General features: G+C 54.7%; 2 protein-coding genes across 4 annotated transcripts; one reads left to right on the forward strand and one right to left on the reverse strand.

Moving 5' to 3' along the window:
• The first annotated feature begins 6,330 nt into the window (after window positions 1–6,330).
• Window positions 6,331–8,745, forward strand: MFAP4 (microfibril associated protein 4). The gene is made up of 6 exons (XM_090290616.1): window positions 6,331–6,410; window positions 6,710–6,791; window positions 7,069–7,223; window positions 7,660–7,756; window positions 7,834–8,016; window positions 8,380–8,745. Exons 1-6 carry the CDS (start codon window positions 6,405–6,407, stop codon window positions 8,625–8,627), a joined length of 771 nt encoding a protein of 256 aa, XP_090146742.1. The 5' UTR covers window positions 6,331–6,404; the 3' UTR covers window positions 8,628–8,745.
• Window positions 8,746–9,606: 861 nt separating this feature from the next.
• Window positions 9,607–14,880, reverse strand: MAPK7 (mitogen-activated protein kinase 7). 3 transcript variants are annotated; one of them, XM_090290618.1, is made up of 7 exons: window positions 14,697–14,879; window positions 14,173–14,407; window positions 13,361–13,526; window positions 11,402–12,483; window positions 10,623–11,296; window positions 10,106–10,239; window positions 9,607–9,981 (listed from the first exon to the last, which is right to left on the reverse strand). In XM_090290618.1, the coding sequence occupies exons 2-7, from the start codon at window positions 14,402–14,404 to the stop codon at window positions 9,828–9,830; spliced, it is 2,442 nt and encodes an 813-aa protein (XP_090146744.1). In that variant the 5' UTR covers window positions 14,405–14,407; window positions 14,697–14,879; the 3' UTR covers window positions 9,607–9,827. The 3 variants fall into 3 exon arrangements, with proteins under 3 accessions (XP_090146744.1, XP_090146743.1, XP_090146745.1); XM_090290617.1 differs by having other exon boundaries at window positions 10,623–12,483; window positions 14,697–14,880; XM_090290619.1 differs by lacking the exons at window positions 13,361–13,526; window positions 14,173–14,407; window positions 14,697–14,879 and adding an exon at window positions 12,580–13,353.
• Between the last annotated feature and the right edge of the window lie 225 nt (window positions 14,881–15,105).

Raw genomic sequence — 15,105 nt, forward strand, 5'->3', positions numbered from 1 at the left:
CTATCATTTAGAATGGAAAGGCAGATAAAGTGCTTCCCAGACAAGATAAAGCTGAAGGAGTTCATCATCACCAAGCCATTATATATGAAATGTCAAAGGGACCTATTTAATAAAAAGATCAAAATTATGAACATTAAAATGACTACAAACTCACAACTATCAACAACTCAATCTAAAAAACAAAAAAACAAAACAAACAAAGGAAACAACCAGAACAGGAACAGAATCATAGGTATGGGGATCATTTGGAGGGTTATCAGCTGGGAAGGGGAGCGGGGGAGGGGGAGAAATGGAGAAATGGTGCTGGGACTAAGAAGCATAATTGGTTGGTACAAAATAGACAGGAGGAGGCTAAGAATAATATAGGAAAGGGTGAGGCCAAAGAACTTATATGCACGACCTGTGGACATGAACTAAGGGAGGTGGGGTTGCTGGATGGAAGGGGGATACTAGACGGAGGGGAGCAAAGGGTAAAAAAATTGGGACTGTAACAACATAAGCAATAAAATATACTTAAACGAACAAACAAATAAACCTTTCTCTATTTGCAGATGATATGATTGTTTATGTAGAAAATTCCAAGGGATACACACACACACACACACACACACACAACAAAAACTAAAAGTCTCCTAGAAGGAATAAGTGAGTTCAGCAAGATCAATGGATACAAGCAACACATACAAAAATAAACTCTATTTCTGTATATTAGCAATGAACACATGAACACTGAATTAAAAATACAATACTTTTACAATATTGGAGCATTTACAACACTAAAAAAATACTTAATTTCTTTGTATTTATTTTGTATTTTGTAATGATCTGTAATCTGCCAAGTCACATGCAGGGTTTGTATGCTGAAGACTACACAACTCTGATGAAAGAACTCAAAGATCTAAATAAATGGAGAGACATACCATGTTCATGAATTGGAAAGTTCAAGATAGTAAAGATGTCAATCAAATCTCCCTAAGTTGATATGCAGATTTAATGCAATTCCTATCAAAATCCCAGTAAGATATTTTTGTACATATAGACAAGATTATTCTCAAGTTTATATGGAAAGGCAGAGGGACTAAAATAGTAAAAACAATTTTGAAAAAGAAAAATTAAGTGAGATAAGTTAATTTATACAATTTCAAGACATGATAGAGCTACTGTAACCAAGACTGTGTGGTGCTGGCAGAGGAACAGACACACAGATCAGTGGACAGACAGAGAACAGAAACAGACCCATATCCATATACCCAACTGACTTTTGACAAAAGTATAAAAGTAGTCCAGTGTAGGAAAGACAGCCTTCTCAACCTGTGATGCTGGAGCAATTGACTATCTAAAGGCAAAAATGATAATAATAACTTTAACTTAAGACTCAGACCTTATACAAAAATAAACTCAAAATAGATCACCAACCTTAAGTAAAATTATAAAACTTTTAAGAAAAAAAAAAAAAAAAAACAGGAGAAAAACCTTTGGGACATAAACACATAGAACTAGGCAAAGAGTTGTCAGACATGACAGTAAAAGCACACCCATAAAGGGAGAAATCGATAAACGACACAATCAAGACGTAAAATGTTGGCTCTATGAAAGATCAACCCTATAAAGAGGATGAAAAGAGTAGTAACAGACTGGGAAAAAATATCTGCAAACCACGTATCTGACAAAAGAAGAAACTACTATCTAGAATATACAAGGATCACGCAAAGGTTGGCTGTGAAAAAGCAAGCCATCCAGTCACAACGTGGGCAAAAGACATGAGCCGACATTTCACCGAAAAGGATATACAGATGGCAAATAAGCACGTGAAAAGATCTTCAGCATTATTAGCCATTAGGGAAACTCAAATTAAAATCCTGAGATATATACCTATTAGAATGGTGAAAATAAAAAGCAATGACAATATTCAATGCGGGCAAGGATGTGGAGAAACTGGATCTCTCACACACGGCTGGTGGGGATGTAAAATGATACAACAACTCTGGAAATGTTTGGCAGTTTCTTAAAAAAGTAAACATGAAACTACCATACAACCTAGCAGCTGCACTCCTGAGGATTTATACCAGAGAAATAACTATATTCACACGAAAGCCTGCACACAGATGTTTATAGCCATTTTATTCATAATAGCCCCAAGCTGGAGACAACCCAGATGTCCTTCAATAGGCAAAAGATTAAGCGCAGTGGTCCATGAACACCACAGAACAGCACTGAACAATAAAAAGGGATGAACTATTGATATACGTAATTACATGGCTGAATCTCGAGAATTATGTCGAGAATTATGTTGAATGAAAAAGCCAGTCCCAGAGGGTTACATGTGGTATGATTCCATGTCTATGGCATTCTCGAAGTGACCAAAAGGGAGACAGGGGTGCCCTGATCGATGTCTCTCTCTCCCCCGCTTAGGCAATGAAAAGAGTGGGCCCTCGTCCAATCTAGGCTGATGTTCCCAGCACGCACTGGGGAACATTCTCGTCCTGCCTGGACTGAGCAGCCCCTGCCTCTGCACGGTGGCTCCAGGGTTCACGCCATCTGCCTTCTCCGCCATCTTTCCTGCCCGCTGCAGTGCTGCCTCGGGGGAGCCACAGGTTTCAGGAGCTCAGCTGTAGCCTCTTGCTGGCAGACGCCCCATCTCCCTCAGGCCCGTCGCTGACCTGGGCTGGGGGACACACCCTCTCCCCTCCTTGGCTGCTCTCTGCTCCTAGGAGTTCCCTCCAAAAAATCCCTTGCTCAGCCCTCTCCAGCTCAGGCTGATGGTGGGGTGATAATCGGGTGATAATCGGAGTAGTTTGGGGGCTTGTCCTGAGCTGTCGTCCCAGGCATTCCACAGGCTGCTGCGCTTTCAGGGCAAAACCAAAAACCTTGGCAGGAAAGAAAGGCAGACTCAGCTGTTTTGTTTGTTTTTAAGAGAGTTTAGTGAAGGGACTATTTACTTGAATGTGGGCATTAAGGAGCCCAGCATGGGGTGTGGGGGCACCTGGGACCAGGGTGGGCAGGGGGAGCCCTTACCCTCCCAGGCTGCAGAGAAACGGAGGAAGGACCAGTGAGGGGTTACGCAGGCGCTCTAATGGGGTTGGGGGGAGGGCACAGCCATTACCAAAACTGCACTTGGGTAGGACGGGAGCCTTGGAGAAATAGCCCAACCTCTCTCTTCTTTCATCTCCTGATAGTGCCTCCCACTGGCCAAATCCAGCCGGAGGTCAGCGATGCCCTGGGCACTGAGCAGGACAGAGAAAGGTGGGGTGGAGGGGATGCCAGTGACCCAAGCAAGGCCAATGGGATGGGGTGCTCTTGACCAAAGCCACAGGCCCGCACAGTGCCCACCATCTTCCTGACACTGTCCCCAGGACAAGACCACGACTGAGGGCCTGTTGCCCAGAGCGCTGAGCAGCATTAGCTGCCATCCACCCTGGCCAGTAAAGCTAACCCTCCAGTCTCTCAGCAGCTCCGAGGCCTGGAAGCCTCCCGGCAGTCAGTCCGAGCTGGTAAACATCTTCATCTACATGAGTTGGGTGTCTTTTTCAAAAAGATAACTGACCGAGGCCAGAAGGGCTCTGAGGACCAAGCTCCAGACTTTGCAGTCAAAGCCAGTGCTGCGCTTGCAAAGTCACCACCAAGCAGCTGGAGACCCTAGGACCCAGACATGGGTGCAAAGTGGCCTCGGGGGCCCCTACCAGCGGATTTCTCATGCTCCTGCTTCTGAAATCAACACCTCCCAGACAAAACCCAGGGCCGTGCACTTGATTGGCTAAACCAAGGTCATGTGCCTTCAACCAAACTTAGAGGAAGCCTGGGAAAGCAAGCACCCCACTTTCCAACGAGGGGGAAACCCCCAAATATGGGAAGAAGTTTTCCAGGCTGGGCGGCCACCAATGCCGATAATACCTTTCTCCAGGTCGGCATCTCTCCCTGAGTGCTTCTAAGCCGCTACTGCTCCGTGACCCTTGCTGTGTGTTGCCAGATTCCTTTCCCTGAAGGGTTAAACTCATTCACAACCACATCCAGTGGACAGAACGCCTGTCCGCTTTGCCGCAACCACATATGTTAAGGTTTTTACAAAACTAATAGGCGAAATATAATTGATACCTCATTGCTTAATTCTTTCTTGTGGGCGGCGGGGGTGGTTCCTACATTTGTTTATTAGTTACATTCTGCAAAAGTCTGACCCTTAACTTAGAACACATTTTATGATTTGTTTTGATGACTGATTTTTCATCCTTTTCCTTTCTGTAGCCTGTGCTAAAATTAGCTGGCATTTGTATTGGGATTAGACCCAGCAGTGTGTCCGGAAAAACAACAGCAGGCTTCACCTAGATGGATGTTTCTTTCTCTTCCACATAGAACAGGCTTGCAGGTCAGTCCAGAGCTGGCCTTGGACCCTGCTCCTCCCAGACCACCCCTCCACCACTCCGAGGGGCCTCATCCTCACGTCTCAGGCGGCAGCTGGGGCTCCAGCCATCACACCCAGCAACAGGACAGAGGGCAGGGAGAAGAGGGACGACTACCTACCTTCACAACACTTCTGCTTGCATGTTACTGGCCAAAGTTCAGACATGTGGCCTCATCAGTGGAGGTTGGACAACCAGCCCAGCTAAAAACCAGAATTTTACTACTCAGGACTAAGCATAGAGTGGATATCAAGAGGCAAGCAACTACTTTCTGCAGACGAGGATTAAAGCCCACGCATGTAAGAACAGTCACTGCTTATGAAGATAGCTAACATTTAGTAAGCAGTTACCGACTGTGGCGCTGCGCTGGGCATGTGATAAGACTGTGTAATCCTTAGCACTCCCTTTTGAAGGAGCTGCTATTAACATCCTCATTTTCAGAGGAGGAAACAAAGGCCCAGAGAGGCTAGATAACTTGTCCAAGGCCACCCAGCCAATAGGTGGCAAACCTGGATGCGAATGCAGTCAGCCTGGCTCCTGAACCCCGAGTACATGATACAACTGTGAGGAGAGGCAACTCTTAGCAGCAATTCCAGACCCCACCCCAGGGGCCGGCTGGGCTGCGGAGCGGTGAAGGGAGGACCGAGGCAGAGCTACTTCCTGACTCTGTACCTCTGAGTATTTCACTTGTTCGCCCATTCAACAAAGCTCCTTTCATAACATACATTCCATCTGCAACGACCTGTCTCATGCCTGCGTGTGCTGCTCCTCGGGGGCAGATATTGTGTCCCCAGCAGCCAGCACAGACTCCGAAGCTGTTTGATCTGTGAGTGAGGGCTTGCCCCAGCCTGCTCTGTGCCAGGCTCCGCAGTGGGTGCGAGAGCACAGGGACGAGACCTGCCCCCGCCCGGCTGTGAGCCCAACAGGTGGGGCCCACAGAGAATAGAGTGGGCCAAGGCGGGAAGGCCGGTGTGGCTAGACTGTACTTTACGGGCGACAAGCAATAAGGGAAAAGGTCCGTAAGGTACACCACTAAAAATTCCTCTCAAGGCCAAGGTGAGAAATTTAGTCTCAATCCTGAGGTGACAGGGAGCCACCTGAGGCTTTAAGCAGGTGATGACAGAGCAGCTGCCTAGAGTGTCTGGCGACCTGTGAGGAGGTACGGCCATGGCGGGTGGAGGAGGGGGTTCTGGACAAGCCCCCTGGTGAGGGGGCTCCTAGGAGAAACACGTGGTTTTCAGGGGTGAGTGGGAGGTGGCCATGATGACGCCTGGGCTCAATGGGACGAGAAGGGAAGAAAGAGGTGAGCGTTCAAGGCCAGGGCAATAGTACAATGGCTGAGAGTGGCTGAGAGGGGAGTCTGAGGTTGGATGGGGTTTGAAGAAAGGAAGGGGGGGTGAAGTGAAAAAACAAAACAAAAGAGGCCCTGTGCTCCTGTGTGTGAGCCAGACAGATCCCCAGGGGAGTCTGGGAGGAGAAGGGGGCTGGAGAGGGGCCCTGACTTGAGCTGGAGCAGACAGCAGTTGGACGCCTGCAAGCTGTGCTCACGGCTCAGAAATGTCCCAGCCCTGCCAGGAGCCTGCCTGGGCCCTGTGTCTCTCCACCCGCCCGGCCTCTCCACCCGCCCGGCCGACAACAGCTCTGAAGCTGCCCCCCACCGAGGGGCCTCCCCTCCTCAGAACCAGACGCACTCACAGCCTCCCCCCCTACCCCACCCCCTGCCTTTCCCCCGCGGCTGATAGCACACAGGCCCAGGAGGGGAGAAAAGAAAGACATCTTCGGGGCTGAGCCAGCGAGAGTTAACGTCTGCAGTGCTTTGCCCCTGACAGGCCTAATGAGACACAGGTGGTCCCCTGGCTCCGAGATGCTGGGCCAGTGCCCAGGATGGAGAGGGGGTTCTGCAGTTCCAGGGGGTGGGGCTGGGGCCGCTGGCTGGGGCCCAGCACATAACTCGGGGCGGTTGCAGTCTAGGGCAGCAGACAGACAGCCGCTCGTTGCTGAACTGGCAGCATGAAGGTACTGGGCCCCGGGTGGGGATACTCATGGCGTGGGGGACGGAGCCCTTTTTGTGGAGAGGACCCTGACCAGAGAGGGGACTCTGGGGTTCGTGTGACCCAGCTGAAACTCCTAATGTGAGGGCACCGAGCCTGCCCCAGGGAGTGCGGTTTCTTGGGAGGGGAAAGAGGGCCAAAGGGCAGACGCAGGGTCTCTGGCTGGGGCTGGTTTGTGTGCTGGGGCAAGTGCAGAGAGAGCAGGAGGGCTCTGGGACTGGTGGCTGGGGCTGTGTTGAGGTGACCCGGTTTTCCTGCCACCAGGCCCCTCTGGCCCTGCCGCTGCTGCTGCTGCTTCTCTCCATTTCCCACTGCGCCCCCCAGGTCTCCGGGATCCGGGGCGATGGTAAGCAGCCCACAGTTGCAAGTGCAGCCTGGCCAGAGCGCTGGGCAAGGGGAGGCTGTCCAAGCCTCATCTCTGGGAGTCCGCGGCTCTGCAGGACTCGGGTCTCCTGCTTTATATAATGGGGCAGGTGGATGACATGATATTCGAGCACCCCCCCCACCAAATCTTGCAATTTCCTGTGACAGAGTATCCTGCCCCCAGGGATGGAGGCAAATGGTGGGGTGCCACAGTGTGCACTGTGCCTCAGCCCCCCTCACCCTCCTCGCCCGCTCCCCAGCTCTGGAGAAGGCTTGCCTTCAGCAGCCCCTGGACTGTGACGACATCTATGCCCAGGGTTACCAGACGGACGGCGTGTACCTCATCTACCCCCAGGGCCCCAGCGTGCCCGTGCCCGTCTTCTGTGACATGACCACTGAGGGTGGGAAGTGGACGGTGAGTGGGAAGAGGGGACAGGTGCCCAGTTCCAGTCCCGTGTGGGGCCCAGCTTCACCTCTGAGAGCCTCAGTTTCTTCATCTCTAAAATGGGGATAACACCCCAATAGTCCAGATTGTGAGCTGCTGCCAGCACTAAATTCTAGGCGCCCATAACCCTCACAATGACCCTGGAGGAAGGTCCCTTTCACAAGGAACTGAAGCCCTGACAGGTGACATGCCACAAGCCAGCACAGGACTCCTGTCCTGGCCTTCAAGCACCCTCCTAACCTCTTCCCACACTCAGCAGCTGCCACTGCGGGGTGCCAGGGTGCGTCTTGTTTCAGGCCCCCAGCCAGTCCTTTAATGAACCACCTCAGCACCCCAGGGTCCATACCTGGATGAGGCCCCGGCCCACTGGACCCTTGAAAATCCAGGCCTGTCGTCTCTGTTCCAGGTTTTCCAGAAGAGATTCAATGGCTCAGTGAGTTTCTTCCGGGGCTGGAACGACTACAAGCTAGGCTTTGGCCGTGCAGATGGGGAGTACTGGCTGGGTAAGCGGGGCCCAGGTAGGCTGGGGGCTGCCCCGGAGCCAGGCCCTCGCTGACCGGCCGCCCGCTGTCCTCCCCAGGGCTGCAGAACATGCACCTCCTGACGCTGAAGCAGAAGTACGAACTGCGAGTGGACTTGGAGGACTTCGAGAACAACACAGCCTATGCCAAGTACATCGACTTCTCCATCTCGCCCAACGCCATCAGCGCTGAGGAGGACGGCTACACCCTCTACGTGGCAGGGTTTGAGGACGGCGGGGCAGGTAGTGCCCTCCAGACAGACTGAGGAGGGGCTGTGGGAGAGAAGGCAGGGCTCACGCTGCCTGTGGGTCCCGGGTCCCCTTCAGGCCCCTCCCTTCCCCTCCAGGCCTGGAAGGGTCAGGCTGGCTCCTAACCAGCTTGGGCTTCAGCCTAGGGAGAGGCCATGTCCACTCCTGTCCAGCGGCCCTGTGGGGAGCAGCTGTAAAGCACAGCAACCCAACACCTGGCTCAGGAAGGGTGCCCATCCTGCCAGGCTGGCATGGGATATGTGACAGCATCACTTGTCACTGCTGTCACCCCCTGCCAGCAAGCTGGGGGCTCAGCTCCCTGCCTCAGTAGCCCCATCCCCTCCTCTTCTCCGCCAGGTGACTCCCTGTCTTACCACAGTGGCCAGAAGTTCTCCACCTTTGACCGGGACCAGGACCTCTTTGTGCAGAACTGCGCTGCCCTCTCCTCAGGAGCCTTTTGGTTCCGAAGCTGCCATTTCGCCAACCTCAATGGCTTCTACCTGGGTGGCTCCCACCTCTCCTATGCCAATGGTATCAACTGGGCCCAGTGGAAGGGCTTCTACTACTCCCTCAAGCGCACCGAGATGAAAATACGCCGGGCCTGAGCGGCTGGCCCACCAGGCCCCACGCTCCCTCCGCTGTGCCTGTCACCCCCCACCCCCCGTGCCCGCCCGCTCCCACGGCAGTTCTGCTGCTCTCTCAGCACCTGCTTCTCACAGGGGGCCCTACGGCTCTAGCCCCAGCTATCTCTAAGCCAGGCCTCTGCTCCCCCCGACCTGGGGCTGTGCTGCCAACCAGCTTCCCAGGCCCCCTCGGAAGGGCACGGCCGGCCTGGACCTGGCTGGGCCCCGCTAGACTCGTAGCTGCCTCTGCCCCCTACCAAAGGCTGAGCCAGGAGCTGTTCTCCCAGGCCACAGGCCTCTGTGCCCCACCTCAGCCAGCTTCTTTACTGTGGGCTCATCTGTCGGGGGCCACCCCAGCATGCCAGTCTGAGCGGGTGCAGTCTCATCAACACCCAGTGTGCCAGATCACCTGCGTGTGGCCGTGGCCACACCCCAGCAAGCCCCCGGCTGTTCTGAGTATCTCTCATCCTGTCTCTGCCTCCCACCGACTTATTCCCTAGTGGTGAGCACCACCGACCCCCAGCCCCATCTCACTATCATACTCAGCTTCTTTTGCCCCATCCCAGGCCCCCAAAGCTCAAGGCCAAAACTGTATTTCACCACAGCTATGGCACGCCACCCGAAAACAGCTACAGTCAAGGTAGGCATAGATAAGAGGTCCTCCCACCAGCCCCAGGGCTGAGGTTTGACCATGTGAGGGGCAGAGGACAACTTCTGTGGGGCTGGGAACAGGTAGGGAGTGGAGTCTCAATAAACCTCAGGACCTGAACAAATGTGGCTTTGGCTGTTGTGCATGCAAATGCATGTGTTTGATCCCCAGAGGTGGGGACCTGCTTCCTGTTTCCCTACTGACGGCACACTGCCCCCCACTCCAAAAAGATACCTGGAGTTAAGGCACTAGATAGAACCTTGTATTTCACAGGCCTCGTTTTGATGGCAAAAAGGATGACTAATAATAAAATTATATAATAAAAATATAATACTGAAAAGGATGGCCCAGGGAATAAGGGTTTCCTGATCCTGTCATGGCTCAGTGGTGGCTCAGGTGGCTACTTAAGGCTGCAGGGTGGGTCTGAGATGAACCTGCAGAGTAATCCCAAGCCGAGCATCCCTGCTGGGCTCCAGACTCCAGCAGGCCTTGAGCTGGGTCTTCCCCAGGCAGCAAGGACCCGGCTGTGGGCCTCAGGGCTCCTGGAGGTCAGGCAGGTCAGCCAGCAGCATCGGGGAATCCATCTGGATCTCACGTTGCAGAGACTCAATGTCGGAAGGGTTCATGCCATGGCCCTCGAGCCAGTCAGCAAGCAGGGAGGCTGAGAGCGAGGCCGAGTCTGTCTGGCTGTAGGGGAGAAGGGAGCGGGGAGCTGTTAGCCGAGGCTGGCTCCTTGCCCATCCCACAGGCAAGCTCCTCCTGCGCCAGGAACCCACAGTCCCGTTCTAAAAGTCCAGTCCAGCCGACTTACCCATCCTGTGGCCCGTCAGCCATGCCAATATCGAAAGACTGGTTCAGGAATTCCTCCAGGTCAAAGCCAACGCCATAACCAGCCCCACTGCCCTTTGGAGTGCCTGAGAACACGGGGGGCAAAGGGTCCTCCACCTGCAGGGAACAATGGCAGGTTACAACCGAGGTTCTGCAGGAAAGCCCCTGTCCTGATGCTGCTGGTGACTCTGCCTGGACACCCATGGGCGCCAGCGCCAGCCTGGACAATCACTGAGCGCGGCTGGGGCCCCTCTGCTGGTCTGATGCTTCCCAGGAGGCATCAGACTCATCTCAACAGCCTGCTCATCAGCATTATGCTCCCCCTATGAGCAAGGGGATAAGTTCAGAGATAAGCCCCGAATGCTGCTCAGTTTTCATGGAACAAGACACACCGAAGCCTCTCTCGTCTCCTTGTCCCCACTGAACAGCAAGGACTTTCCAAACCCATTTTCCCTGGGCCCAGACCCAGGTGTCTTCACAGCCCGAGTTTCTCCTCTCACCTGAGACTTGGACAGCTGCTGGGTCACCAGGTTGACATCAGGTGACTCTGAGGTGGAGGGCTGAGGGGCCCCCCTGGGGTCTAGAGGGGGTGGGCCAGAGGGGAAGTAAGGCAGAACACCCAGGGTGCTGGAGCCAGGCATCCCAGGGGGTGGCATAAGTGGCTGGGGAGCCAGGAGGCTGGAAGTGGTGGTGGTTGGGAGCGCAGCAGGGCCAGGGACAGGCCCAGGAGGGCCAGCAGGGTGGGGAGCTGGGCCAGGGGGTGGGCAGGCAGGCCGTGGCGCGTGACCTGGGGTGGAGCCTGCAGGCGGCAGTGGGTGTCCAGAGGGCTGGGCTACAGGGCCAGCAGGAGGACTGGTGGGTTGGGCTGGGGGGGTTGTTTTTACTGGAGCATGGGCTGGTGCAAGGGTGTGGGCTGGGGGCTGGGCCATTCTAGTCCAGCGCTCCAGCAGGCTGCGGTCATTGTCACTGAGCACCAGCCCAGCCAGGGGATCAGTGGAGGGACCCCCGGAGACCCCGGTCCCTCTCTCCTTGCGCTCCCGCTCCTGCCGCCGCTTTTCCCGCTCCTTTGCTCGCTCCTGCCGCCGCCGCCGCTTCTCTTCCCGCTCCCGCTGGCGCTCCTGGGCTGTCACTGGTTTCCGAGGCTCAGGTGCTTCTAGCGGGGCACTGGGGCCATCTGCAGGGAAGTTGCACAGGGAAAAGGTAAGAGCCTGTGGCCCTAAGCCCAGAGTCCCCCTTCTGCCACCCCATTCCCCAGTCAGCAGCTGCTTCTGCGAGGCACCTCTGAGCCGGCTCCGCAACGACTTGAGTAGCGCCGCTTTGAGGGCCGCCTTGGTGTTGTCCGAGATGGCGCCCTCCCGCTTTGGAGGGGCTGCTTCACTGGCCAGCGGGGCGAGTGGCTGCAGGGTCATATCAATGGTGTCAGGTGCAGGGCCAGGGCATGGCACTGGGGCTGGCGGAGGTGACTCCATGGCACAGTCCCCACTGGGAACCCAGGAACTGGGCATCTCAATGTCAGGGCAGCGAGGCTCGCTGGGCACAGGCTGCAGAGAAGGCTGGAAGCGTATCTGCTGGCGGATGCCTTCGCGCCGCGCATGAAAGTCCTCAATCTCAGCCACAATGGCCTCCTTAATCCGCTCCCGGGTGAGGGCTTCTCGGTCAAAGGCAAAGTCAAAGGGCGGGGCACAGTCAGGCTCATCGTCAGGGTCATGGTACTTGGCCAGAAAGGGGTGGCGAAGGGCAGCAGCTGCTGAGATGCGGGCACTGGGCTCAAAACGCAGCATTCGCCCCAGCAGTGAGAGGGCCTGGCGGTCAGCACCTGGGTACACTGTCTCCCAGGGCACAGGCTGGCGTGGTGGCAGACTCTGGATATATGCCCGCACCCTTTCAGCCCCTACTGCCTGAATCACAGCTGGCGATGGGGTGCCCAACACCATCATGATTAGCTGCAGCTGGTGCACATAGTTTTTGCCTGGGAAGAGCTGGCGCCTGGCTAGCATCTCACCAAAGATGCAGCCCACGGACCACAGGTCAATAGCCTGTGTGTACTCGTGAAGTGAGAGCATGAGCTCAGGGGCGCGGTACCAGCGCGTTGCCACATATTCGGTCATGAAGTACTGGTGCTCAGCAGGTGAGGTACACAGGCCCCGTGCCATGCCAAAGTCACCAATCTTGAGCTCACAATTCTCATTCACCAACAAGTTAGAGGGCTTGAGGTCACGGTGGATGACCTGAGCTGAGTGCATGTACTTGAGGCCCCGCAGCAGCTGGTACAAGAAGTAGCGCACGTGCTCCAGTGTGAGCGGCTGCGAGGAGTGGATGATCTGGTGCAGGTCGCTCTCCATCAGGTCCAGGACCACATAACTAGAAGGGACAGGGAGAGAGGCGTGGGCCGTCTGGCGCACACTCCAGCCCGACCTCGCCATGCCCTCCTGACCCCCAGACAGGTAATGGCCTTACCATCAGACTCTGCAGGGGCCATGGCATGGTATGAAGATTCTAGAGTCTCTACAACTTTTCCATGAACTTAAGTGAAGTTAACTCCCTTTTGTCTCCAGATCTATTTCCCCATCAGAGAAAAGATGAGGTTGCATTAAACCAGAGCTGGCCAGTAGGTTTCATTTGGGGACTGTCTCCATTGTTTGGTAGTGGCTGTTTGAAAGACCATAATGAAAACTGCTAGCCTGTCCATTTTCTTTTTTCATCTTTTTTAGATTTTATTTATTTATTTTTTAGAGAGAGGAGAAGGGAGGGAGAGAAACATCGATGTGAGAAACATCAATTGGTTGCCTCTCCTACGAGCCCAGTTCGGGAACCAAACCTGTAACCCAGGCATGAGCCCTGGCTGGGTATCAAACCAGAGACCTTTTGCTTTTCAGGACAATGCCCAATCAAATGAACCACACCAGTCAGGGCATCTTGTCCATTTTCTGTAGGAAAGTGTTCTGTGATTGATAAGGGATGTATGCTATGGGAAAAGGAGGGTGTAGTTACAGTATGAGGGTCCTACATTTACCATCCTACGTACTGAGATTCTATAAAATTGTAACATCTATACTCTTCTTAAGGAATCACAGTTGTCCCTGGCAAAGTCCTAAGGGAGCACTAATCCTGGAATTGTGGGAATTTTTCCAGCCTGCCTTACATTAGATTCAGCTGCCCTTCCAGAACTTCAGCAACATGGTCCCAGCCTTCAGAAAAGGTCCCAATTCTGCCTCCCTCTCCCAACCCCACTCCTTACACAGATTTGAACTCGCCATAGGGCACAGTGGGCCTCAGGATATCCTTGATGGCGATGATGTTGTCATGCTTGAAGTGTTTGAGGATCTTCAGCTCCCTGAGGGTCCGCTTGGCATTGGTCACCACATCAAAAGCATTAGGGATCTTCTTAATGGCCACCTGCTGGCCTGGGGAGCAGGGAAAGGCAGACACTCTAAGGTACCTTGGGGTGGCCACAGAGTAGCACATGGCCCCTATCAACACCTCCCATCTAGGAGGCAAATAATAGCAGCTACTATGTACTGAGTACCTACTAGTGCCACGGCCTGTGCCAAGCGCTTTACATGTTATACATTGTCAGGCTTTCCCTTCACATCTCCTGAGTTAGAGATGAGGAAATCTTGTCTCAGTAATTTATTGAGGGTTGCCTAGCTCGTTAGGGGTAGAGTCTAGACTCTGTAATGCCTGTGCTCATTCCACCTCTCTCTCCATCTCAGACCTCACCCATCCTACCACCAATCCCTCTGCCAGTTTCTGGCTCCAGAACACATTTCTCTTTTAGAAACCAAGGGCAGGCTCTCCCATCTGGTCTAATTGGGCTGGTCATTTTTCTAAGGAGGAAGTAAGCTGATGTGCTGCCGGAGCGACCATGCCCGAGTTTCTGAAACACTGCCCAACACAGAGCTTGGCACCCAGATGGTACGTAACCAGTTTGTTGACTTAAAACCAGAATTGGCACCCCAGTTTTCCTCCCTGGCTGTGAGATGGGGCAGCTTTCTCCCCATCGGAGACCCGGTTTCCCGTCTATGAGCGGTACACCACAGGGAAGCTCACCCGTGAGACGACGGCGTGCAGAGGACACCACCCCGTAGGCCCCGTTGCCTATGGTCTCGATGATCTCGTACTCGTCCCCCACGTCAAAGGTCACATCGAAGGAGCGGGCTTTAAGCAGGGCCAGGTTCTTGGCCGCTACAGAAGCAGCGGTGTTGGCGGGTTCCGCTTTCGCCGGCCCGGGAGGCTCCCCGGGGCCATCCTCACCGTCTTCCTCTTTCAGGGGCTCGGCCATGGCCTGTGTGGAAACGCTGGTGAGAAGGGGCCCGCCCCGCCCCACTCCGGACCTCAGTTTCCCTCTGTGAGGCTGCTGGACCAGGGAAATTCCAAGTTCCCAAAGCAGATGGAGACCGGATAGGGGACAAAAGAGAATGGCCGGCACGTAGCAGACGTCCCACACCCAGGACTCGGAGGCAGAGCTCAGGTCCGGGTGGAACGTAGGGTCGGAGGTAGGGGAGGTGCCACCAGGCACGGTCCAGGAAGAAAGGGAGGGGCGGGGCACTTCGCTTTCCTGGGTCGACACTCACCGAATCGCGCCTCACCCACCGCCTCCTCGGGCTTCCGGAGGTCTCCGGAGCTCCCGGCCTCCCGTCCCGGTGGAGGAGGACCCCAAGAGTCGCTAGCTCACTTGTTTAAGGGCGCCGCCACCACCTCAGCGTCGGGCCGTGCCCCGCGGGCCCAAACGCCCCGCCTCCCACAACCACGCTCCCTCCAGCCTGTGGCCAATTGCTGGGCGGTTTCTACGGAGGTTCCCACCCCTCTCTTTGCTTCGTCCAATCGTAGCCCACCTACTGAGAAAACCACGCCCCTGCTATCCCCGCCCCTGCGCGCCACTCTCCAACTCCAGGGCGGGAGCCGCCCAGAGTGCGCTGGGATCTCAGTAGGGCTGTGCTGAGGCCCAGAGCAGTCTTTCGACGCACGCGCGCTGTTGGTCCC

This window comes from Furipterus horrens, unplaced genomic scaffold (genome assembly GCF_987537825.1).
Source record: "Furipterus horrens unplaced genomic scaffold, mFurHor1.1.pri manual_scaffold_11, whole genome shotgun sequence".
NCBI lineage: Eukaryota > Metazoa > Chordata > Mammalia > Chiroptera > Furipteridae > Furipterus > Furipterus horrens.